At 32.9% G+C, this 26,825-nt stretch overlaps 1 protein-coding gene and 1 long non-coding RNA gene across 4 annotated transcripts; one reads left to right on the top strand and one right to left on the bottom strand.

The window, feature by feature from the left end:
* The first annotated feature begins 12,529 nt into the window (after positions 1 to 12,529).
* On the top strand, positions 12,530 to 18,819 carry LOC105796970 (uncharacterized). 3 transcript variants are annotated; one of them, XM_012626846.2, is made up of 18 exons: positions 12,531 to 12,707; positions 12,790 to 13,033; positions 13,262 to 13,359; positions 13,586 to 13,705; positions 13,836 to 13,925; positions 14,027 to 14,142; positions 14,456 to 14,555; positions 14,989 to 15,060; positions 15,145 to 15,192; positions 15,268 to 15,345; positions 15,434 to 15,553; positions 16,122 to 16,227; positions 16,723 to 16,886; positions 17,221 to 17,355; positions 17,734 to 17,864; positions 18,101 to 18,163; positions 18,269 to 18,347; positions 18,447 to 18,819. In XM_012626846.2, exons 2-18 carry the CDS (start codon positions 12,799 to 12,801, stop codon positions 18,507 to 18,509), a joined length of 1,818 nt encoding a protein of 605 aa, XP_012482300.1. In that variant the 5' UTR covers positions 12,531 to 12,707; positions 12,790 to 12,798; the 3' UTR covers positions 18,510 to 18,819. The 3 variants fall into 3 exon arrangements, with proteins under 3 accessions (XP_052484038.1, XP_012482300.1, XP_012482299.1); XM_012626845.2 differs by having other exon boundaries at positions 12,531 to 13,033; XM_052628078.1 differs by lacking the exon at positions 18,101 to 18,163 and having other exon boundaries at positions 12,530 to 13,033.
* Positions 18,820 to 24,387: 5,568 nt separating this feature from the next.
* Positions 24,388 to 25,615, bottom strand: LOC128040011 (uncharacterized). The gene is made up of 2 exons (XR_008194667.1): positions 24,783 to 25,615; positions 24,388 to 24,700 (listed from the first exon to the last, which is right to left on the bottom strand). It is a non-coding gene; the product is annotated as an uncharacterized LOC128040011 (long non-coding RNA).
* Between the last annotated feature and the right edge of the window lie 1,210 nt (positions 25,616 to 26,825).

Genomic DNA, 26,825 nt, shown 5'->3' on the forward strand with positions numbered 1-26,825 from the left:
AATGAGGTCAAGTCATAAATACTCAAAAGTTAAGAGATCAAAGTGGAAAAAGTTCTTGGGACTAAATTTTTAATTTTTCTCAAAGGTGTGAATGGCGAAATTGTAAATATCAAAAAGTGTCAAGGTCAAAATAGCCATTTCACAAGAAGATAATTTTTGGATAAATTATTAAATTGCCCTTAGGTGTATGGATGAATCATGACCATTGAATTTACTTGGAGATTAAGGAGAAGATTATAGACTCTTGGATTATAATTATGATGGTGGTGATATTTTATTATTTAATTATTATTTTAAATAATATTTTATTATAGATATTTTATTATTTTAATATATATGATAATTATAAAGGAAATATGAAGAACATACTTTCACAAAGCTCCTAAAGACCATGAAAGGGAAAAGAAAGAAAGATTGCACTTTGTGCAATTTAATTCTTTTCCATTAAATCCATCATTTTCACTCAAAATTCATGAAATTTTCATAGATACAAAAAAAAACAAAGTGAAGTAAAAATCCTAGAGAGTTTGATTATCATTTCAGAAGAAAGACATTAGAGTTGGAAGTGAAGGAAATTAGGAAATTAAGGTATCTAGGCTTAAAGATGAAGATGGGAAGTGTGAGAAAACATGCGTATTTGAAGAATTTAGTTAAGAAATTAAGCTAAGTGGTTTAAATTATTACGTTGTGTTTATTTGAGTGTTTAATTTGATAGGATGTAAGAATTAATTTTGTATAATTATTTTCTATGTTATGAGTAAAGAAAATATTGTATTTATGTATGAAGAGAATGATGGTTGATGGGTGATTTTAGGAATAATTGGATGGATGATTTTATGTGAATAACTAAAAAAAAAAAAAGGTAAGTGTGAGTGATTTTAAGTTAAATACACTAGGGTTGCCGCCCCTCACATGTAATATGAGGGGAATTGGTATATTCTATATTTGGTCCAATTATATGTGCTTTCTGAATTTTTAACCTAACACTTTATAATTTAATTCAACTCAATACATGTTATTATATTTTCCAAAATAAAATTATTTATTTAATTAGTTTAATTAGATAATTTATTTTCTAATTAAACAATTTTCTCAACACAACTCTAATTTCGTTAAAATCATGACAACTTTACCGTAAAACAATCTATGAGGGAATATATTTAATTTTCATATTCAACGAATTCACAACGACTAATTAATTTAATTCCATTTTCGAACTTCAATTATTTCATTAAATAATAATCCAAAACCTTAAATTAATTCTCAAGTCAATTTCTATACTCAGTGAGAAAACACATTCATTTGCAAATGTGACTCATTTCTCTAACTTTATCATTTCCAACCTTTTTTGTTTGTTTGGTTACATGTAATTCATTTCTAGTTTCAACGAGCTAGCAGAAAGGCCGATTGGACATATATAATTAGGGGTCAAATGATTTATAATGAAGTTTCAGCTTTTCACCTATTAATTATAAACTCATTTAGTCACGATGTCATTCCACTAGCTCTCCCTAATGGCATACCATTACGAAAGCTACTTAATCAGTGCTCATCCAATGACCTAGTCATAAGTGTGTTACCCTCATAGGATATCTTAATCTCTTTGGGATAAATCTATTCTCCTAATATGATCATATTTTATCTCATGGTAACCACTACATCTTCTTTAATAAAAAGTCAATTACTATCAAATAGTAATCAAGTCATTCATCATAAAGACAAACGACATGTGGTCACGTTTACTTTTCATTTATCATGTAATGTCAATGGGAGGATGTCATTTGCCTATTGGTGGGGCTATGAATTCCACTATTGTAAATGATACTACATATTGTAAAAGTTGTATACCCAACACACCAGCTTTCAATTCCTTATCTATTTGAACTCAAGCTTGACCTTACATCAAAGTATACGAGTCATGCATACATAGTCCAACATCCACTCATGATTAAGTTACGTCACAAATGAATAAATCCGTAAATGGATCTAGGATCTATTCTACTTGGGTTTAGTTTGATGTACTATCAGTCCAGTCAATCACATCTATGTCTTTATCTTCTGGGAGTGGCTTATCGTCAAATGTAGTAGTTATTTCGGTATTTTTCCATACTTAAGGAGCTTATTTTCTATCACTTTTAGAATTCAATATAATGTTTTCGGTATTTAGTAGCTAGGATTAAAAGTTAGTAAAAATAAGTATTTTTAACATGTTTTTGAGTGTTGATGACCTATTAGGTCGACATGGGCCTTAGGTAGGTTTAATTTGTGTATTTAAGTGTACACGAGTGTTGCACGAGCTTCTCCGACCGTGAAAGCACGACAAAAACATCTAAAGCCATAAAATGGTTGCTATTACGCGACATGCACCTTGTGTTGAGTCATAGCCTGAACTTGGGTCACAAGCGATGATGACATCAGCAATCGTATTTTGACAGATTCTCGTAGATTTTATTTCTTACTTGCACCCAAAGTATCGGGGGCATATCAGGCATAAAGTAAACATATTTTAGCCTATAAATAAGATGCTTTTGTAAACAAATTAGGGCATCCATCCATCAAACACAATTTTACTATTCAATTTTCTTCTTTTTTTATGTTCGCTTAATCGAAACTTTTCTATTCCGATGTGAAAATAATTGCGAATGGAGATTGCTTCTCATTCACATTTTAATATATTTATTCATGAGCATTCTCTTATCTCTTATCTTTTATTCTTTTATTTATATTTTATTGATTTGACCAATTAATCGTTGTATAAATATTAAAATATATTATTGTGTTTTATTCATATCTTGCATGTTTTGGTTAATAAATTAATTTATCTGTTAAGTAATTATTTATCTAAAGTTGAGTATTTATTCAAGAGTTCTTAGCAAATAAGAGAGTGATGCCCCCGATAGAATATTGAGATAGGTGAGACCGGAAGGGTACCCTGTCATGTATAACTTGTGCTAAGCAAAAAGACTGGAAGTTTATCCGTATTCTTAAGAAGAGACCGGAAGAGTGACTTAGGCGTTAATCCTTAGTGAAGATGAGACCAGAATGATATTCTTAGCTAAGAGTGATAAATAACTCAATCGAGGATAATTAATTATTTAACTAGATGATTATGATTTAATCAATTATAGGTTAGAGACTCAAATTGTCAACACTAGGAATAGGAAATTTCATTAGGTTAGTTAGGTTAATTAATTTAATTAATGTTTTAATTTGGATTAACACTACTAATTCGTGACTCGGTTAGCTAACACTACTAATTCGTGACTCGGTTAGCTTAGTAATTATTTTATGTAATTAATTTAATAATAATTTCTCCAATCTTCATTCCGTTGGGTACGATCCTCGGAATACTTATCAGTATTTTGTTGTAAACTTTACTATATTACAATTTAACTCATACGTTTGTGGACACCACCGATTTAATTATATATATTTTTAGTATGATATTATACTATAAACGATAACACGTTTATAGGCAGTCAAGTTATTGGCGCCGTTGCAGAGAATTCCGACGGCAAAAATTTTATTAGATTGATTATTGTAAAATAATATTAAAATCGAAAGAAGAACAAGCTAGATAATGTTCTAATTTTTTGTACATAACTAAATATTTTTAATTTGAATTTTTAAAGTTAATTAAATATTTTTATTTTCAATATTTTTTTTATTTTTACTTATCTTGTTGATTAGCATATTTAATCATGAATATTGATTTTTATAGGTCTGTGTACGAACTATCCAAATCGATTTGGTTGTATAGATTTTCGAAAAACCAATAGAGTCGTGATTACAAATATAAGCAGCCTAAGTATTCGAACGAACTCTCACCTAAGCCAAACAAGTATACATCTGATATGGATGGAGATTCAACAAACTAAGGGAGTTACAATGGAGAATGTGACATGCCCAACTATTCAATAAGAATTGGATTTAATAATGGATGATGATGTACATAGGTACTTGCTTGAGCAATATCGAAATAAACAAAGGCCAAGTTAGACACAAAATGTCTCAACAAATCAGCAGATTATGATCACACGCTTGGAGATTATGATTATTCATCTGAACTCCTTTGTGAATCAGATTTATATAAGTCATTTCTCCGTGATCTACAATTCCAAGCTAACTTAGAAGAATTTCAAAAGCGGGTGGACCAGTTAGAGGAATTACTGTAAAAGAAAATAGAAGTAGAGACTCCATTGGAAGAGGTCATACATGATGTTTCCAATTTCAATCCGAAGGACCAATGTAGTGCTGACAACCATCTGAAATTAAATATTAGAAATTAACAATAGTTTGGAACCGAAGATGAGAATAAATTGAATATAACCGAAGATGTCTCCAATCCAATTAACATAGATGTAGATATAGAAGTAGATGTAGTGGTAAAATTAGAGGTAAATGAGCTTAAACTATTTCTGAATGAAAGTGTAGACAAGTCGATAGACTTTCTGGCCATAACCGATGAGGTGCAGACCAAAAAAATCAACAAGTTTATCTTATTCCCATTCTATGATGAAGATAAAGCTCGGGCAACCAGAGCTTCTCACGACATGGAGGGGAGGAAGCTTGAGACAATAATATCCCGAAAAATAATTTAGGGCTGGCTCGGATTCAGCACGAAGTGGCTCGTGATGTGGATGTTATGCCGGTCGAAGATAAGGTGATATCATCGGGATCGACCAAAGGTTCTGGTTCAGATTTATCGGTAGTGGAACAAAAGACGGACTAAAGTGTCGATGACCAATTAGAAGTTCATCTTTAGGGGCTAAAAAATGACTTCTCTTTTAAATTTTATTTTTCGTTTTTTTATTAGTTATATTTTAGGATTTAGATATTTAATCTTATGTTAAAACTAGAAAAAAAAAAGGTTTCCGAGAGCAATGGAGGAGCTAGAAGCAATTTGGGGTCAAGTACGAACAACCGAAAGCCTTTGAAGTCATATCATCATATAACAATCCCATGGCGCGACACACCTATTTTGAATCTGAAAATCTGAGAATCCGTTGTCTTGTCATGCCATACACATTTTATGGCGCGACATACACACTTTGAAGCAAACATAAAGGCAAAATTTCACTTTATGTCGCACCATGCCTTCTTTATGGCCCGACATGCAAGCCATTTTCTACAACTTTTTGTTCTTGGTTCAATGCAATCTTTAGAGATATTCTCCGTGTTTGCACTGCAAGTCAAGCCCTAGATGACCTCTATATATTGCCCTTATTATAAGACACACCTTCCAAGCCTTCACAAGCAACCAAACACCCTTTGTTACTCTATTCTTCGAGATTCCACTAATTTTATGCCTTTCACTTGTGACGTAGTCTTAAAACGAAGAGGAGCGACCATTTAGAAGCTGAATCAGGAGCTGATAACTTCAAAGAACTTCGTGAAAGAGAGCTCAAAATTTATCTTTGAGCCATTTGATGAAAATCTCCTCTTTAGGAGATAGGTTTTGAGTTATTGCTTTCATTAAACAGTAAAACAATAGAGATAGTTTGGTTCCATAGATGGGAGAAGTTTTTTGCCATCTTAAAGGGATGAGCCTGTATGTCAATCATCTAGGAATTTTACACTGCCTTAAGGGAGATGGAGATGACTCGAGAATTTGATGTACCACGGTTGTGGGTTTTCATTTGAAGGAAAGAAATTGCCATCTCACCTCTCGAGATAGCAAGGTACCAATGAGACGATCCAAGCGTTATTTACAACCAACGAAGTATCCAATACGAGAAATTGGTGTGAAGCATTTGGTGGGAATTTGTAAGCGGAAAAGAGCTATTAAAACAAAGCCACATCTAGGTGAGACGATGTTTCTGAATTCGGAATGGATAGTTCGATGGATGCAAGAAACGAGACCAATCTACGAGGACTATACATGGAAAAGCAAGTTGGGGCTGCCTCAATTCCCAGCAACAAAATATGAAGCAAAGGCGAAATCCAATAAGATAGAGATAGAAGAAGATCCAGAGGAAGACCCAGAAGAATATCTTGAAGAAATCTGGATTCAGAAGGTGATCCGGACAAAGCTAACGAAGAGTCGGACCATTGATAACCTAGGGTCCCTCTAATAAAACCTTTGTATAATCTTTTATTGATTGGAATCTTACCATTAAAAAAAATCATTTTCTAAGTTCATTGTTGAATAGGCTACAAAAGCTTTCATAAAGCTAATATTTTGCTCATTAGAGTATTGTAGTCAATTCTTCTGCCCAATAACTTAAGAATGAAAATTTTGGACATGCTCTACTCAACCAAAAAATGAACACATTTCGAGAATTTAATTGATTGACTACTATTCACTGCATCTATCACTACATCCTATAAATAAACCAAATATCATCATCATTCATTTCCTTGTTAACATTATTGGGACCTTTAAAAAAGTTCAATGGTTTATCCTTGAATGATATTTTTTCACACTCTGAAGACTACATGAATCCTCATTTTCGGGAAGGTTTTTCACTTATAGACAAACCTTCTCATTGGCCTTACTTATACCCTTTTTCGAGATTGACACCCTCCCTAAGTGCTTTTGCCATTCACCATCTTCTTTTTTTTTTCTCTAATATGAATACTTTAAAGATTCAATTAGGATGTATTGGAGTTTATAATCAATTTAAAATTTGGATGACAATTTGGAATAGACATGTTTCAAGGGTTGGGCTACTTATTCAAGCCCGAAGGCTTGTTTAATATTTGATAGGGTTTGGACAAAAATATTAGGTTTAAAAAATGAGCTTTAGCAACAAAAAATATTCCATTTAAAATATGAGTTGGGTTGGGGCTTCAATATTCAAAGCTCGAGTTTAGCTCGATTCAACCCGTTTTTAAGTTTATAATATGTTTTTACTTTTTTATTTTATGTATTATGTATTTCATATCATATAAATTTCAATATATTATACTACAATGTAAATATTAAAAAAATGTTAACTTGTTTATATTTAGAGTTTTAGTAAAATAAAAATTATATAATAACAGTAAAAGAAATGTCTATATATAGTTAGCTGAATGACAACTACTTTTTATAACAACTAAATTTGTTGTAGAACCTATTTTTATGATCTATTTTTACCTTATATAATAACTTTCCACCTAGAATAACAATAATTGTAAATTATGAATTACTTTCTTTACTAAATTGATTTTCTTTACACCTCTAATCCGTGGCCCCACTGATTACCCTGTTTGGTTAGCTGTATTGCCCTAATACGGGCCTATTACCCAGCGCACCGATTCTCCATCTTCCCTTATGCAGCGCCGATTTGTAATCCCTTCCAAAGAAAGGATTACCTAATCGGTCCTCTTTTACCCTCCAAGCCGTTGCAGCATCTTCTTCTTTTTTTCATTTTTCTTCCCATTTCCTTCCAACCTTCTCCCTCCTTTCATGCTTCTATCCTGACCAACCCTTTAACAAACCCTAACAACCCTCAACAAGGCCTTCAATTACGAATCGTATGAGGTAACAGAGTAATGTATAGTAGCGAAATGGTTCCCAAGCACGCTTTTCCTTCTTCTATTCCTTTGATTTCAATTAAATTTCTTTATATATACCATGAATTTAATGATCTGTTCTTGAAATATTGTTTCTTTATTTTTGTTTTTTTGGGGAAAAAATGGATTTGCCTTTCATTTCATTCCATTTCTACCGAAATCGAAAATATGATTAATTTTTTGGTTTTTTAGGTTATATTTACATGTAATTTCAATGTTAACCAGTTTTGTGTTTAAATTTCGTCTTTGTAATGTTACACTTTCAATCGATCAACTGTACATAGGATTTGATTAATGAAGCTAATAGTTGTGAATTAACGAAAGGGAAAGGTTTTAATGCCAGATTTCCATCATGGATCTTTTTAAACAATTCGGGAGAATATAGCTATGATGTTGCGGTGATTTACGTATTGCTGGCTCATTATGAATTCTTTGTTTTTTTTTTCTGAAGAAAAGCTCGTTATGAATTCTAAAAGATGAAAAAGAAAATAGAGTTAGAGATGTGAGTATACTGTGTAGGTAACCATGATCAGCATTCTAATGGTTTTGTTATTTAATTGGTAATTTGGTTTTGTTGTTTTGATTACACTCTAACTTCCAATGTGGTTTAACGGGCATTATTGAATGATGACCATTAGGTCTACTGCAGTAATATCTTCTATAATATGGTAATAATTGCAGGTTCGTGCTACTCCTGGTCATACAATGGGTTGTGTTACCTATGTCACGGAGATGGACTGATCAACCTCGACCAAGGATGGCTTTCACGGAGATGCTCTATTGATAAGGGGATGTGGGAGGATGATTTTCGTATAATTTCTTGAAAATGTTATTGCAACTAATCGCAAAAAATGGAACAATTAATATTAATGTCATTAATACAAAAGAAGCGATCTAAATTAAAATGTTAAGCATGTAAACCAATCTTGGCTTTTCTTATGCATTTTAAAATTTTTGTATGTCTCCATGTGATGTTTGGATTAGGAATATATATTTATCCACTGATATTTGTCCCAGGAAGGGATTCTTGAACCAATAATTGATTGTTTTTGCATTTAATTTGCATGCCCTATTTGTATTTCAAACAATAGGACCGATGCGTAGATATCTAACTCTTGGTTACCTATTTGTCTAGTATTCTACTTATTGGTGCTTACCTTGTTAATGTGGTTGCACATAAAGTGTTTGTCATCCACAAGCCTCATGGTAAACTAATCAGTAATTAAATCATCCTTGAAGTAAAAGTTTGAACTATCAGGGCTATACTTTTTGCAAAGGATTTTCGATCGTGAGTACATAAATCTTTGGTCTTATATCTTGGCAATTTCTTTCCATCTGGATGTCATTGTCTAATTTTGTTATACTTAAGTTTTAAGATAATTTTCGTAATGCTCCCACATTCAAGGTAGCCATTGACTAGCACCGATTAATGCATTTTGCGGGGTGGAAGTTCACAAAGAACTCTACAAGTCGGTGCATTCACAGGTAAGGACGGGGACTTTTATGGTCCCATTCTTTGAGTTCTCAAAATTTTATTGTAATTGTCAAAATTGAATAAAATTATGGACTTATTTGTTTCATGGATCCGATTTTTACATTACCGAAAGAGACATTTCTATATCCAACTCATGACTACAAAGGATTCTCAAGAAGATATAAAACTTTATTCCTATCATTTCTTACATATATAAATGATTGCTTGATTTTATAAACCTCATTGATTATAGGTAACCACTGTGGGAGAGGAGATGCTATATAATCCATGCTTGACAAAGGATGAGGTATTCTTTCTGGAACCATCCATCTTCCCTTTTCTTTGGAAAATGGCTTGGTACTTTTGACAATAGAAAATTAAGAGTGCCTATTTTCATTTCAGTGATAAGAAAGGGTTTCCTTTTGTCCATGAAGTCTTTTATGATCTTGAACTCATATAAGCTGCATATAACTTCTATAATTAAAATTACATATGCATTGAACATTTCTTGCTGAGCATTGGTTTGATTCTCTTGGATGGGACTATTCCAATGAACATCGCCATGGTAAAACAGGAAATCATGAAAAAGCATGACATCTCAATACCTTCACGCATTTGATTGAAGATTACTCTTTATTATGATCATAGAATACTAGTTTCAATTTGTCCTATCAATATGTCCGATTATATTATTTGTTGAATACCCTTTTGCGGAGACTTTCAAAACATCATGGAAAGTAAGTTGATGCTCAATATATCCATCTATAAAGATTATAAAAAGAAAAAGAAAAAGCATCCTTGGGTTTTTTCGGATCGCCTGTTCTAATTTCTCCTCTGTTTTTGTTGGTGCAACAGATCTTAACTTGGCATATCCTAAGATGATTGATGTTGCAAGTGCCGACAAATATGGTTTGTGGGTTGCAAGATTTGGAACCTAAAGCCAACTGAGGCTTTTTGGATCATCCATAAGTGTGCACTGATTTTAGTTGTATTATAATTACGGATCTTAATATCATTGGATATGCTAAATAAAATGGCTAGAGAAGCCACGTGATTGCAAGGAATCCATAAATTATATATATTATATCATATTGTAATCATGTAATATTGTCGTCTTTCTATCTGCATCAACTTGTGTTCTTCATACATACCCTCCTAAGTTACCGGACTATCTAAACAAAACAACACCATGATATATTATATATCCTTTATTATTGGAGCAACCATATTCAGCCATATCATTTACATATCTGAATTATTTATATGTTAATTTATCTTATATATCATTTAGTATTATTTTATTTATAATATTTTAATTGTATACTATAAATTATTAGCATTTTAATCGTATACTATAAATTCGTCATTACTATATTTATCTCTATGCTATTAATTAGTCACGAAATATTAATTATACATCATATATTATTAAGGTTATAGTTACGAGAGTTCATTGATTTTTCTAGGTAAATGCACATTCAAACTTTAGATTAAATTATATATTTTTATTAAATTATATTTAATAATAATTATTTTAAATTATATTTTATAGTATTATATATTATGATTTTAGTAAATTCATATAAGAATATATTTAATATTAAGAATTTTATTAAATTATATATTTTATTAAATTATATTTAATAATAATTATGTTAAATTATATTTTATAGTATTATATATTATGATTTTAGTAATTTAATATTAAGAATATTTAATATTAAGAATTTTATTAAATTATATATTTTATTAAATTATATTTAATAATAATTATGTTAAAATATGATTAAATTATTTATTACTGATATTAATAATCTTATTAAAATTTAATAACAATAACAATAATCATTTATCTAAACAAATTTCTGCTAAGGGTATTCTAGTCATTTTAACTTTTTTCCTTATGCTATTACACTTCTATTCCATTCAACCAAACATAAGAATACTATTACGCCTCTATTCCATTACATTCAACCAAACAATTGATTTGCTATTACGCCTCTATTCCATTACGTCTCTATTCCAATACAGCGAACCAAACGTGCCTTAAATTTGTTGTAGAACCGGTTTTTATGATCTATTTTTACCTTATATAATAACTTTCCACCTAGAATAACAATAATTGTAAATTATGAATTACATTCTTTACTAAATTGATTTTCTTTAAAAACCTTTTATCTCAAATTTTGGTGAAATTAATTATATTTCTAAGTGAAATAAAAGTAATAAATTGTAGTTGACAATTGAGTCTTAGCGTTAGTATCGACATTATTGTCAGCATAAGAGGATGTGGGTTCGAGAACACTGAAGTGCATTTAAAAAATCTCAAATGTAGTTATAGTTGTATAACAACCACATCTTTGTATAAAAATAAAAATTGCAGCAAACAAATAAGGTTATTATAAAGAGGGTTGATTGTATAAAATTACTAAATATTAAATAAAAATATTTTTAAAAATAAAAAAAGATATAAGCAGACTCAAACAAACTTCAATTAGTCATTTACAAAAATGAGCGGGATTGAGAAAAATTGAGGTCCATATCTTGAGTTGAACTAGACTTGAGCAAATATTATAGATAAACCAGAGCGAAATCATATAATTTAGTTTAGAGATGTTAGGTTGAGTTAACCCTTTCATTTTTATCTTATTAATTTTTTTGCAAGATGGATACTTATCATTAATAGGAATCATAATGAATGAACATATAGGTATAACACATAGTACAAACGATAAATAGAACACTATAAATTGTTGCACAAATGTCTCTATATTCAAAAATTTCTATATAAAGGAGAAAGACAAACTGATAGTAATCTCAACATTCGAAGAATTCAGAACCAACCAGAGATGTATCATATTGATGACAAACACCGGTCAACCAAGAAACCATTGCCATAAGCCTAAAAGACCCACCACATTAATGATGAATGAAAAGCTAAATCTCAAATGGCCTATGCTCTTCCTTGGCATGTTGGAATTCAATTTTATGAACACTATCACAATATTTTATCTCGACGAAGATCTCCAGGAACGATACCGAATAAATTTGAAACAAAACTAAAACAAAAACTATCACTAATGCTTTTAAAGAAAATAAAGTGGATAAAAAACACTACAAAATTTAAAATTAAAACTGCTACTGCCTTAAAAAAAATAAAATGGACTAATATTTATGTACAAAATTTCATACGATGATATTCTATGAAACTAAGTTACCATAAAAACTATCACTAAAGTGTTGGAAACAAAATTGGAAAGAAAAGCCAAAAGAAAGAGGTGAGACAAAATATTTTTTATGTTAAGAAAACCTTTTTATTTCACATTTTCCTTTTCTATATATATTTCCTTTTAATAAGGGATTTGAATTTTTTATTTAAATTAATTTCTTAATTTAACAATTATTTCTAAATTCAGTCTAAATTTTCTTTTTTAACAAATTAGTTAGATATTTCCTTAAAAAAAGTTAAGACAGAAAATTTAAGGCTGAGAATAATTCAAAAAGTCCATTCCTTTCAATTATCAAACGTTAAAAGAGTGCAAGTAAAATTATTCGATAGAAGGAAAGGAAAACCCTAAACGCTCCTGTTGTTGTTGACTTGACCCTAATTAATTTATAGAGCGAACAGAAAAGGATGGCTTGAGCTTTGACCACAGATTATCCACCTTGTCTGTCTGGAGCAGGAGGAGAATAGCTAACCGAGAAAAAAAAATTTAATCGTTAATTATACACTGTAAGAAGTGGGTCTTTTTGGCTCTCAGTTTTTAGTCTGAGCGATACCTAATTTAACCATTTTATTTTGGCCAAATTTGCAGTCACTAGCAATGGCTACTGCCAATCTTCAGTTTCTCCAAAATCCATTCCCAAGACCCACTTTTTCTTCTAAATATTTAGTGATGAGAGCTCCGAAAATGGTGTTCAAGTGTGGTTGTAGCAGTAGCAGCAGTGTTGGGGGGGATGCTTTCTCCCTCACTTCTTCCAGCAAGTGTGATGTTGATTATTTGGGTGAAAGCACCAAAGGCGATTTAAACATCAATCTGAAACATCTTGAGAATTTCGGTATTCTTTTTTGCGTATTTACCTCACATTTGATTGCTCTATTCTCTTTCGTCTCTTAACTTTGAATGTATGTATACCGTTGTACCACTCAGCATGAATATTGGATGGTCTCTTTCAAAATCTTTTATTTCTCTACTTTAAACAGTGTTGATAATTATAATTTATACTGTATCTTGCTGGGTTTGCCTTTTTTATTAACTTTTTTATGTTCATGACATTCCCTTGTAGGGCTTGATGGCCAGGCCACTTTAGAAGGTCCAATTGAACAGGTAGCTAGGTTGGAGGCTGAGGAAGCTGGGAGTTTACTCAGAGACTTGGGTATCCCGGTGCTGCAAATCCATCCTTTTCTTTTAATTTCATACCTTTACATAGAGTTTCTAATATTCTTACTTAAGCTAACTGCATGTGACACTTTATGGTAATTAATTTATTTTCTAAGGTGGCTGCATTTCTTATTTAGCTGCTAGAAATCAGTTTAGTTTACTGCATAAGTCAGTAATGCTGTTTTTTGTTTTCTGTCAATCTCACCTGTGTCAATTTTTTTATCTGTAGAGTCCTTCAGCAGCAAGGCTCTCTCCTCGTGGTATGTTTTGCACCCGGACGCTGAATCTTAGGTCAATAAGTGCAATAGGATATGACATGGACTACACTTTGATACATTATAATGTGATGGTGAATATCAGTTGAAATTCTTTATTAATGGAAATACTCTATTTTTTTATATTGCTTATAGCAACCTAAATTGATTCATCTCTCTTTGTGGTTACTTTAGATTGTATGATGTGGATTAATTCCTTTGCAGGCTTGGGAAGGGCGGGCTTATGATTACTGCATGGAGAATTTAAAGAGTATGGGTTTTCCTGTTGAGGGACTTGCCTTTGACCCTGATTTGGTAATGTCTTCATTTCCGAGTATACTCATGACTTCTTTTTGAATTGCTTTCTCATAATTTCATGGCCCTAAACATGCTTTTCTTCTTTTGGTTTTCTGCAGGTAATTAGGGGTCTTGTTATTGACAAAGAGAAAGGTAATTTGGTTAAGGCTGACCGGTTTGGCTATGTTAAAAGGGCCATGCATGGCACTAAAATGCTATCTACTCGAGCTGTTAGGTATGTATTGAGCTGTGTAACTTTAGTTATTAGTAACAATTATGTTGGATGTGTGTGTGATGTCTGGCTACAATCTCAATTGGACAAACCATCTTGTAGTGAAATATGATTTAGATCGATAGTTCTAGATCAATGATATCATTGCCATTTTTTCATATAGTAGCCTGTATGTGCATTACATTTTCTATTCTGATAGTTGACTCCCTTGTCAATCTATTTGATTTCTTACTTGTCTCTGCTTGGTATTTCATATTCTGTTACATTATTTGCGGCATATTTTCTATAGTGGCGCTTAACTTTCTATGCATGGAAGCGAGATGTATGGGAGAGAACTGGTGGATCTGCGGAAGGAGAGTCAATGGGAGTTCCTTAATACACTATTTTCTGTTTCAGAAGCTGTTGCATACATGCAGGTAGTTTCTTCCCGTTTAAACTACAAAACAAACAATTATCTAGTTTTCCTTAGAAACTGGTTTTAGGGCACTTGCACTTTGTAGTGAAATTTAATGACCAAGTTCCTTTCCTTTCTTCTTGATGTAATTAACAATAATGACATACCTCTGCAATTTTATGACCTTCTTCACGTTCACTTAATAAATTTCTATCCTATGTGTCTTTATTGCCACTTGCATGGTGCTTGTAAGATCTCATAATCTCCAGATTCAAAAATCTTTAATTTCCACATTACTTTGCCTTTGTTCTGACTTCCATTATTGCTAATAATTTGCTCAACTAGGCAGGAATGGTGTAAATATTTTGAGCGTTATTATTCTTATATAAAATCGTAGTCTTCTAATTCTTTGTTGAGATAATTTTGTTATTAATACCATATGGTTTTACTTCCAGATGGTGGACAGATTGGATGATGGAGTCATTCCAGCAGATCTTGGTCCACTGGACTATAAAGGACTTTACAAGGTAAATTATTACTGCAAATGTAGTATTTAATCAACCTCTCAGATGAATATGTGCTTATATTGCAACTCTTTGCTTGGTTTTAAGGCTGTTGGAAAGGCTTTATTCAGGGCACATGTAGAAGGTCAACTTAAGGTAAACATAAACAGTAAATTTTGACAATTAAGGGTTGTAATCCATGAGTTCATACTGACGGGTCACAGTATGCAGAGTGAGATAATGTCCAAACCTGAATTATTTGTGGAGCCTGATCCAGAGCTACCTTTAGCACTTTTGGATCAAAAGGAGGTATTCTTTTGCAGTTTTACCTTCTCATCTAGTTTAACATGTTAGTTTATTATATTCTTTCTATTTATGTGTACATTTCATGCATCAGGCAGGTAAAAAGTTGCTGCTTATTACAAACTCAGATTACCATTACACAGACAAAATGATGCAGCATTCTTTTAACAGATTCTTGCCCAATGACATGGGTTGGCGAGATCTTTTTGACATGGTAAGTATCAGTACATGCTGAGCGATCTATCCCTTCTGCTAATGAGCACAACTTTTAGCGGATATTCTTTCTTTTTATTAGACCGTCTTTAAAAATAGACATTGATAATGTCAGCAAACAAGTTCTTGGTGAGGAGAAAACCAACTAACCAATCAATGAAACAAATTGACATATAGCTAGAGAAATCCAAAACAAGATTTCGGCAAATGCATTCTGGGATGACTTTTACTTGGACCTAACGGTTGGGCCTGTCTTACCATTGAGTATGGTCCAGTTGGCTTCCTTTTGGTCTCTGTTTTTAGTAGAATACTGACTTTAAATTTGTTTCTTCAAATCAAATTAAGAAAACTGATAATTTGTGATCTCACAACCTGGAAATTATCAAATGATACTCTGTGATATTAGAAAACACTAGCTTCGGTACAGTCTTCTCCTTGCACAACTTTTTGCAATTGGTTTTCCCATGAGTATTAAATTGCTCTAACAGAAGGAAATGTGAATGTTTGATTTAATGGCATTCAAACATGTTGACGCATTTGTGTTTTCCTGCTGTTCTGTATGTCTGTAGGTGATAGTCTCAGCAAGGAAGCCAGAGTTCTTCCAAATGTCACACCCATTATATGAGGTTGTGACTGGTGAGGGCTTAATGCGTCCATGCTTCAAGACTCGTACAGGTGATCTATGTTTGTACCTTACGTTTTGATCTTATTTCTTCTTTATAATATAACATTTTATGTGGACGAAACCATGAGAGTGAAAGAGAAACCATTTACTTATCTGTTTTGATCCAGTTTCTTGGTTGTCATTGATGCCAGCATATGGGCCAAATTTTGGGGTTGAGAGAGATAATACCATTGAGTGGGTATATTATTGGGTATTTGAAAGCTATGTAATGGCTGCAGCATTTTCCATAGCTAAAACTTCAGCCAAATAATTCTTCATGTTGTTCTAAATATCTTCTCAACCAAAAGTTGAGGATACTGAGAAATTACTCCCTGTTGACATATGAACTTTTTAGCTTTTGATGACAGTGCACTTTTGGCACTCTGAGCCAATGATTTAATTGTTGAATATATTTGTCTTGTCTTGCAGTGTGTGCCAAAAAGAAGAAATCATAGTTTGCTCATGATTTGCAGTTCTTACTTATTCATCTTTTGTTTCATCTGCAGGAGGTTTGTACTCGGGGGGAAGTGCTCAGATGGTTGAGAATTCCCTAAATATCCATGGAGATGAGATTCTTTATGTTGGCGACCATATTTACACTGATGTAAGTCAATCCAAAGTCCATTTACGATGGCGAACGGCATTGATTTGTCGAGAATTGGAGGAAGAGGTATGAATATGTTCTTTTATTATGTTTACTATTTCTGGATGGAAGCTGAATTTTGTGTTTCAAAAGTTCAGTTCTATTTTGTGCCAATATTTTGTTGTAATGACTTTCTCACTCTCTAGTCTATTGAGGATGAATTTAATCAGAACTATAAAGTGAAGTAAAAGGGACACCATTTAACTTGCAGTATTAATTACTGGACTTGTGAACTGTTAACGAAAATAAGGTTCATTTGAGATCGCTGAATTTCGACTATGGACAAAATTAAGTGGCAATGCATTCTTCTAAATCCTGACTGCTGAGTGCTGAAAATGGTCTTTATTTTGTGAAACAACAGTATAAGGCTTTAATACATAGTCGTGGTCCTCGTGCAACTGTGGTAGAGCTTATAAACCAAAAGGAGGTTGTAGGGGATCTCTTTAACCAACTACGGTTGGCTCTGCAACGCCGAACCAAAGGACGCCCAGCTCAGGTGACTTGATCCTATTAAATGATGCCCCTTGTAATCCCTTGGATTTTAGATCCCTGCTTAATGCTACAGTGCGATTTCTGTTTTGTATAATTTACTGCTGTCTCATCCCTGTAAAAGGATGTTCTAAAATTTTGTAAATCATGCAAATTTATACCTGTTATCTTATTATCATTGATCTTCTGAAACGGCAAGCAGCATTCACACTCTCTCAGGCTTCTTGCAGTATAATTTCTTTTCTTTTTTTCTGAAATCATGCTCATATTTATTCTCAAAATTTGCAACTAAATGGTTGGATCATAAAAAGCACATATTCATGGAAAAGGTGTTTATTGCAATGGTGAAATAACAAAATTCTTGAATCCTTCTCCATGGTTTTAGACACTTGCTGCAACTAACATGGATGACCGAGAACTGACAGAAAGCATGCAGAAGCTGCTTATTGTTATGCAAAGGCTTGATGAGAAGATTGCTCCATTGCTAGAAGCAGATGGAGAGCTGTTTAATAAAAGGTAAAAACGAGGACAGAGAACTTCATCTTTTTAGATTATTAGATTCAGATTATTTCAATATATCAAAATGAGGTAATGTTGAATATATGAATGCTCATATCCGGGGAGTCAACTGGTTAAAAGATTGTGATTAGTTGATCATACATGTTTCATTGTTTTGGGGATGCATACAATATTTGTATATATTGGACACCATAGAAACAGGTAATTGAGATAGGACAAAATGTTTGGTTTAGGTGGGGCTTTCTTTCACGTGCGGGTCTGTGGGACAAAAGCCACTTGATGCGTCAAATAGAGAAGTAAGTAGTCATGGCTGCCTGTCCTAATATACATTTTTCCGAAATAGAAAGTTGAAAAGTGATTGATTCGACAGAGTTATATATTAACGTATCTATAATTTGCAGGTATGCTGATATATATACATCTAGAGTGTCGAATTTTCTGAATTATACTCCTTTCATGTATTTCCGATCACAAGAGCAGGTAAGTGTTGGATGAAGTGGTAAATATATAATATAGATGTGGAGGATGGAATTCGTGGAACTGACATTGAAATGGTGGTGTTTCTGTTTGTGTTTGCAGACACTTGCTCACGATACATATTCACATTACTGTTCAGAACATAATGGGAGTTCGACAAACTAGTGAAGTTCGGAGTCATCTTGATGGTGATGATGATGAAGCTTTAGAAGATAATTTGTGTATTTTTATATAAATAAATGTACTAATATACCTGGAGTAAACAACCAATGGATGAGCTGAGCTGAGCAAGCAGTTTAGATTGTTGTGCGTGTGTTAGCTTAGCTGTTTATGGTGGATCATTCATGCTGAGAGTGGAATGTCAAAATGTAGAAGAATAAGCACTTTTAACACATTTCCCCCCCCCTAAACATGATTTAAGCTTTGTTATATATAGGCCTGGTCAGTCCAAGCATGGGTTAATATGATCCTAAAACCTTGCAAGTCGTATTTGATATTAACAATGCACTGCCACATAACACTGATGTCTTATTTTCTAAAATGCATGTATACGACTACAATCCAGGTAGGGGGTACCACCATTTTCATTTTAGTTGCAAACCCAAGTCAATTCACACGGTCAAACGTATATAGTCCTAATGTACTTTGATGAATTCTATTATTCTTACATTTTGAAATGAGTTTTTTCAGTATTATCCTTTAAAACAATGGCATGTTTTTTTCTTTTAAATTAGGTGAATTAGGTCATGACGTGGAGTGTACATGATGGCATTCTTTGTTGCTATATATTTTCATCAAAGAAAAAAAATTGAAAAATCAATAGGAAATTAAAAGGAGAAAAATATTTGGTAGGGTTAAGAGTGATGATAAATTTGTAACTCTGTTGTACCTTAAAAGGAAAACTTAATAATTGGAAAAAAAAAACTTTCATGCTCTTTGTAAACTAAATCCAGAATCTCATTTTAAACCCTAAACCTTCATTTGAAAACCCTACCCCCAAATTGGAATCTTGCAAATTTGATTCATATTAAAGAAATTTGTTGCAGATTCAATTAAAGTAATAATTTTGTACCGTTACTAATAAATATTGAAATGCTCTATTCCGATGGTAATTCGAAACAACAATGTTTATATGAGTTAACAATAACTAATTATACTCTAATTGAATTTGCAATAAATTGTTGTAATTAAAGTGTGTAAATTATAAACATCAAATTGCTCAAAATTTTTGAAGAGTTTATACCCCAAGTTTGATCATGATTTAGCTGTAATTAAGAGTCAAAACAATTGATGGATTCTTTATATGCTCATGAAGCAAGGATCAATAGTTTAGCCAACAGTAAACTTGACACTAATTTAGAAAATAATACCTAAATTTATCGCTATTTCCATATTTCCATACTTTTATATAAAATGCTTAAAAAACATGCAAACATGCAAACATGCAAACATATTAAGTTCAAACATGCAAACATATTAAGTTCAAAATTTTACCATTTCAGAACTTTTATATTATCACTAATTTCAATGTGTATGCATTTAATATTTTAATTAATTTTTTTAAGAATGCATTTAATTAATGTAAATTTTTTAATTTATTATTTGAACATTATTAAAATATATTGACTTATTTAACCATCTAAATATAACATGAAAAAAATTCAAATCATAATTAAAGCATATATATTATATTAAAAAATTGACATATTTTAGATTAATACTATTAAAAAATTCAAATCGTAAATAATAGACGTTTCAACTCCTCTCTGCTCCCAAGAGTGCTTTGCTAAGAAGTCCTAGAGATAGCAGTAAATGCTGCGGCTTGGGATGGAAGCAAGCGGTGGCGACGACCGAGAGAGGAGGGATGAGATCTCTCTTCTTGCCGAAGAACTAGTTCAATTATCAGTCAAAGGCTCGATGGTGGTACCAAGTTCCAAACCTACATTGATATGTACGGTTTGGACAGAAAAGCTGTATAACCCAGATAGTTTTAGGGCTCATATGAAAGGTATATGGAAGACAAGGAAAAAGTTTGAGATCCAGGTGGTGGGATAAAATTTATTTTTAATAATTTTTGAGTTGGAAGAAGATCTGAAATTGATTTGGAGGGGAGACCTTGGCTCTTTCGTAAAAGTTTAATTTTATTTGACAAACTATGCCAAGCGGTGACGAGGGACCAGATCAAGCTTACTTCATCCCCGTTTTGGATAAAAATTGAATCGTGCTTCCCAGAGTTCGACAAGAAAGATCTATTGCATGCTATTGGTGGAACGTTTGGTGGGGTTCTCAGATCTGAAGTTAGTGAAGAATTTTGTCGACTCGGAATTAATTTGGATGTTTAGAAACCACTTAGAAGAGGTATTTTTGTCTCTACTGATTATGTTAGTAAAGTATGGATCCCTTTTAAGTATGAAAACTTGCCAATGTTCTGTTTTGGATGTGGAAGAATGGGGCATGGGATGAGTAGTTGCATCCAGATACCACTTGCAAGGAAAAATAAAATTAGTGAAAATCCTCCTTATTCGGTGGCCTTAAAAGCAGAATCAAGATTAGTTGGAAAAGAAGGTATGAAATTTAATAGTTTGATGAAGCATAAAGGGTTGCAAAGTTCTTATACTGGAGGGGAAAGAATGATGTCCAATAATATAAAACGTGCTGAGGAAGGATACACTGAGTTGGAAGGTTCACATGAATGTTTAAGATTAAAGGCAGGGGGAGATGCTAAAAGAACATGATAGTACTTCGGGGTTAGGGGAAGCTGAGAAGGTGTGGGAGAGTACCTTATCAAGAGGAGAAGGTAAATTGGACAAGAACACAATCTGGTGCATCAACAATAAAATCTAAAAATTACACGAGGAAGAGGAAGTCCCCAGATGCAGATTTTAAAAGCTATTTTAATGATAGTGTAGACAGAGATGGAATTAAAAGGCTGAAACAAGATATTTCAGAGGATTATGATAAAGGCCCTTCAGTGATGATGACAAACAACGTTGAGCAACTTGAGGTGTAAGACTTATTGAGATCGGCGGCTGCCAATAGACAAGCCGACCGGACACAATAAAAATCATAAGCTGGAATGTTCGTGGATTGGGGAGTCCACGAGCTGGAAGAAGGCTGCGTTATTCCTAAAGCAGCACAATCCCCAAGTGGTCTTTTTAGTGGAGACCAAAGTTGGTAAACAAAAGATGGAAAGAGTTAGACGAAGTTGTGGTTTTATGAATGGAATTGATATTGAAGCTGAAGGCTCAAAAGAAGGATTATGCTTAGTATGGAAATGAGACATGAAAGTTAGTTTACGAAGTTTTCTAAAAATCATATTGATGTTTTGGTTAAAGAGGAGCAGGTTAAAGAAGAGTGGAGATTCACAGGGTTTTATGGCTCTCCATATGTCCACAACAAGAGCGATTCATGGGATCTATTGATGAATCTGAGGCAATATAAGAATTATCCATGGTTGGTAAGTGGTGACTTTAATGAGATCATGTATTCTTTTAAGAAATGTGGGGGCGTCCCAAGGGATGAGAGTAGAATGCATGCATTTCGAGAGGTCCTTGAAAACTGTCAGTTAGAAGACCTGGATTCGGGAGTATGGTTTACATGGGAAAAGGGGAAATTTACCAGAGACAAACATTAGAGAAAGACTTGATAGGGGGTGATAAACGATAAATAGAGGCTCCTTTTTTCGGCAGGTAGCGTTAACCATCTCTCACACACAATGTTCGATCATTGTCTAATTCTAATTAATACAGATGGCGATAGCATTTATAAGGGCAATTCAAAGTTTAAATTTGAGGCGTGGTGGTTGATGGAAGAGATGTGCGAAATAGCAATCAGAGAATCTTGGGAGTCAGGAACAGGTACATTTGACGAGAAACTTGGAAAACTGCAAGCAGATTTATTAGTTTGGGCGAGAACAAGTAAGAAATGAAGAGAAGGACTAAAGAAAAGGTTAACGAAGCAGCTTGATATGTTAATGGGAGAAGAAAGGAATGATAACACGTTGGCAAAAATCATTGACACCAAGATCCACTTGAATATGGAAATTGATAAAGACGAAATGTATTGGGAACAAAGGGCAATGGCGAATTGGCTTAAAGTAGGGGACAAGAACTCAACCTTTTTTCACAGGTTTGCTACATATCGAAGACGTATAAATTCAATATCCAGGTTGGAGAAAATTGAGGGAGGAGAAGCTAATGAAGAGAGTGAGATTAATGAAGTAGCTTCCACCTATTTTCAGGAGCTCTTTACGACAAAAGGAGATAGGGATTGTTCATATCTTTTATCGGGAATAAAGGAAAATATTTCGACAGATATAAATAAAGAGCTAATGTCAACTTTTACAGTAGATGATTTGTATGCGGCATTGAAGGGTATATGACCTACAAAAGCTCCAGGACATGACGGTTTCCCAGCTATTTTCTTTCAGAAATTTTGGCATATTGTAGGTAAGTAAATAACAAATTTTTGCTTGGATATCTTAAATAATGGTGCAAGTTTTGGTTCTTTTAATCATACAGATATTGTGTTGATTCCTAAAATCCCAAATCCCACTAGCATTGTTAACTTTAGACCCATTAGTTTATGTTCAGTAATTTATAAAATGGTCGCAAAAATAATTGCAAACCGATTTCAAGCAGTTATTGGAAGATGTATTGATGCGACTCAAAGTGCGTTTGTTCCAGGAAGGTTAATAACTGACAACGTGCTACTAGCTTATGAGATCTTGCATACATTTCAACAGAAGCGCACAAGGAAAAAAGGATATACGGCAGTAAAGATTGATATGAACAAAGCCTATGATAGGGTTAAGTGGGGATATTTGAAGGAAGTAATGCTACGAATGAGTTTCACATCAGAATGGGTTAGGCTGATTGTGAATTGTGTTTCCACAACATCCTATGCAGTTAATATAAATGGAAGAAGTGGAAGAATTTTTTCACCGTCTAGAGGCTTGCATCAAGGGGACCCTTTGAGCCCTTTCCTATTTCTGATATGTAGCGAGGGATTATCATCTTTGATGAGAATGGCTTCAGCAACGGGAATGCTAAAAGGTGCAAAAGCTAGTAAAAGAGGACCAGATATTTCACACTTGCTTTTTGTAGATGATTGTATTTTGTTCGGGGAAGCATCAGATAGGGGTGCTAGGGTTCTAAAGGATATTTTGAAGGAATATGGAAAGTGTTCTGGGCAATGTGTTAATTTCAATAAGTCTAAAATATTTTTTAGCACGAATACAGCTGAAGAGAAGAAGGAAGAAGCATCGGCAAAGCTGGGGGTTAGGATCTCAACAAACTTAGAACGTTACTTGGGGCTTCTGAACATGGTTGGACGACGTAAGAAGGAATCCTTTAAGCATTTAAAAGAGAAGATCTTAACTAGGATTGATGGGTGGAGTACTAGATTGTTATGCCAATGAGGTAAAGAAGTCTTTATTAAATCGGTGTTACAGGCCATTCCAACCTATGCTATGTCGTGTTTCTTACTACCAAAGACTCTTTGTAGGGAATTTGAAAACATATTTGCTAAATTTTGGTGTCAGAAAGCGCATAGTAGAAGAGGTATCCATTGGTGTCAGTGGAAGTATTTATGTCGTCCTAAAGATGAGGGTGGATTGGGTTTTAGGAATATGGCTCAATTTAATATCTCCCTTCTAGCTAAACAGGGGTGGCGTATTTTGAATAATCCAAATTCTTTAGTAGCACAAGTATTAAAAGCAAAGTATTTCCCAAAAGTAGATTTTTTAAATTCACAGTTGGGGAATAACGTTTCGTATACATGGAAAAGTATTTGGGATACTAAGGGTGTTTTAGCTGAGGGATTATGTTGGAGGGTGGGTAAAGGTACGAATATTTCGATCAGTCGTGATTATTGGATTCCAGTTTTACCGCGTGATAGATTACCAGTTTTAACTACGAATTTGAATGATAGTAAAGTTGCGAAATTAATTGATTCAAGCAGTAGAACATGGAAACATGAGTTGATAGCGTATACCTTTCCGGAGGATGTAGCCGAGATGATTCTCAGTATCCCGCTAGCTGAAAGACCACACGAAGATTTCCAAGTCTGGAATGCTGAAGCGTCGGGTGAGTACACAGCACGTAGCGCCTATAAACTATTACAAAGTACTGCAAATGATCCTAGAGCTTATGCTTTACAAGCCGACTATAAGGACTTTTACAGGAAACTATGGCTACTTGATCTTCCTTAAAAAATAAAAATTACAGTTTGGAAGATCTCATAGAATTTCCTAGCTACTCGTGTTAATATGCTACTTAGAAGACTAACGAATACATCAATGTGTCCTCGTTGTGGCTCAGGAACTGAATCTATGGAACATCTTTTTCGTGAATGCCCTGTTACAGTATCAGTGTGGAGAGAGTTATCATTTCATAAGTATGTGCAGGAAAATCAGATGGGGTTTCTACAATGGTTAACTTGGGTTTTTGTACATAGCTCGACATCCCAGCGTCGGATCTTCTGTGTTGCAATATGGGCCATCTGGGGAGATAGAAATAATAGACTGCATAACAAAGGGAGTAAATCTGGAAAAGAAATAGGGAGATTTGTTAATAGCTACATATCAGAGCTTGAAGCGGTTGGTAAAAATTATCGACAAACTCCCATAATTGTTAAAAAATGGGAAAAACCAGTGGATAGGGTTGTCAAAATCAATTTCGATGCAGCATATGAAGTAGGACAAAAAAAAGCGGTTATTGGAGTTGTGGCCAGAGACAAAGAGGGTTCAGTTCTCTTATCTTGCTCGGAGGTTCATCAAAGGGTTTCCTCAGCCTTTGGAGCGGAAGCAATCGCATGTCGGAAAGCTCTCCAGATCGGCGTTCACTTGCAGTGGGAAAGAGTTATTATTGAAGGAGATTCTTTATCAATATTAAAGAAATGCAAAAGAAAAACCCAGATAAATCATTGGTTAGTGCGTATATTCATGATATCCATCAGCTCTTGGTATATTTTAAGGAATGTAAGTTCGAGCATATCCCAAGATCAAGAAACAGTCTCGCGCATACCTTAGCAACTGAAGCGTTTAAGAGCAATAGAGGAGATTACCTGGTCGGACGAGTCCCTGGAGTTGCAGAATTTCAAGCAAAAAATGAAAGGGTGAGAGAACCAGATTGAAGCAGGAAAAGGGAGAAATGGAGGGAAGGAATCAGGGAAGGGCAGATATCTAAGTGATTAAACTAAGCTCTCGGGTGATTCAAAACGTTTTGAAGAAGAAAAGAAATTGAAGAGACAAGATGTTTATCTGCTTTTGAGACTGATTGGGCAGGTGAATCGGCAACATTAATTGCTGCAGATATTGTTTCCTTTTTTCATTTTCTAGGTGATTAGGTTTCCTTTTATTGTGTTATTGCTTTTCCTTCTGTTGGGCCTAGTCTGTTTACTGGGCTTGTTCTATTTATTTTTCTAGAACTATTATTATTAGTTTAAATAAAGCCCAATCTGAGATTTATTTCAAAAAAAAAAAAATTCAAATCGTAATCAAAGCACTTGTACCATAGTTAATGCATAATATAATTTTACTTCATGTAATTAATACAAAATAATATTATTCAAAAATAGTAACTAATAAACATAATTAATATATAAAATTATTTTGATAATTTAAATATAATGTTAATAAAAAATTCTTAATCATCATTAAAGCTTTTGTACAAACTATAAAAATAATATATTATAAATTAAACTCTTCACTTTTGAATTTTTATCTTTTTCTTTTCGTAATCGGGGTGAAGCTAGAAAATTATTTTAGGGGCGAAATTAAATTTTATTTTTAATAGTCTATATCTTTATAATTGTTAAAGGCTTAGATCAAAATTTTATCATTTTTAGGGGGCTAAAGTGTAATTTTACCTTTACTAATTTAAATTTTTTAAATTTTTAAAGAGCCTAAATGAATAATTTTCTATTTTAGGGAGGCTCGGGCCCCTGCCAGTCCCCGCCACCGTTGGTAATGTTTTGTAGATAATATTTTATTATATAAATATATTATTTATAAAATTGTATATATGAAATATAAATTTAATTATTATATAAATAATTAGAATTTTCTATTTAAAACTCAAGTTATATAATTTTTCCTTTTTACTTTTTGGTTTATGAAAATATAATAAATTAAATATAAAATTTATTTTATTTATTATTATATAAATAGAATTAAAATTCTTATTTATAAGTATGCTAAATCTTCTTGTAAAATAATTTATTTAACTAAATATTTTAGTATATTTAAAATTTTTATTTATAAATGTGATATATCTTATAAATAATAAAACATTTAAAATGATAAATCTAATAATATAATAAACCATAAAGATTATATTATCAATTCAAAAAATTTCAAACTCGTGTTTTTATATTATAGATATATGAATTTTTGACATAAAATATATTTCTCACCCATATCGAGTTGTATGTGTCTATCTATATATATACATACACTATTATTTAAAATTTTGACTAAGT

This window comes from Gossypium raimondii, chromosome 3 (assembly GCF_025698545.1).
Source record: "Gossypium raimondii isolate GPD5lz chromosome 3, ASM2569854v1, whole genome shotgun sequence".
Classification (NCBI taxonomy): domain Eukaryota; kingdom Viridiplantae; phylum Streptophyta; class Magnoliopsida; order Malvales; family Malvaceae; genus Gossypium; species Gossypium raimondii.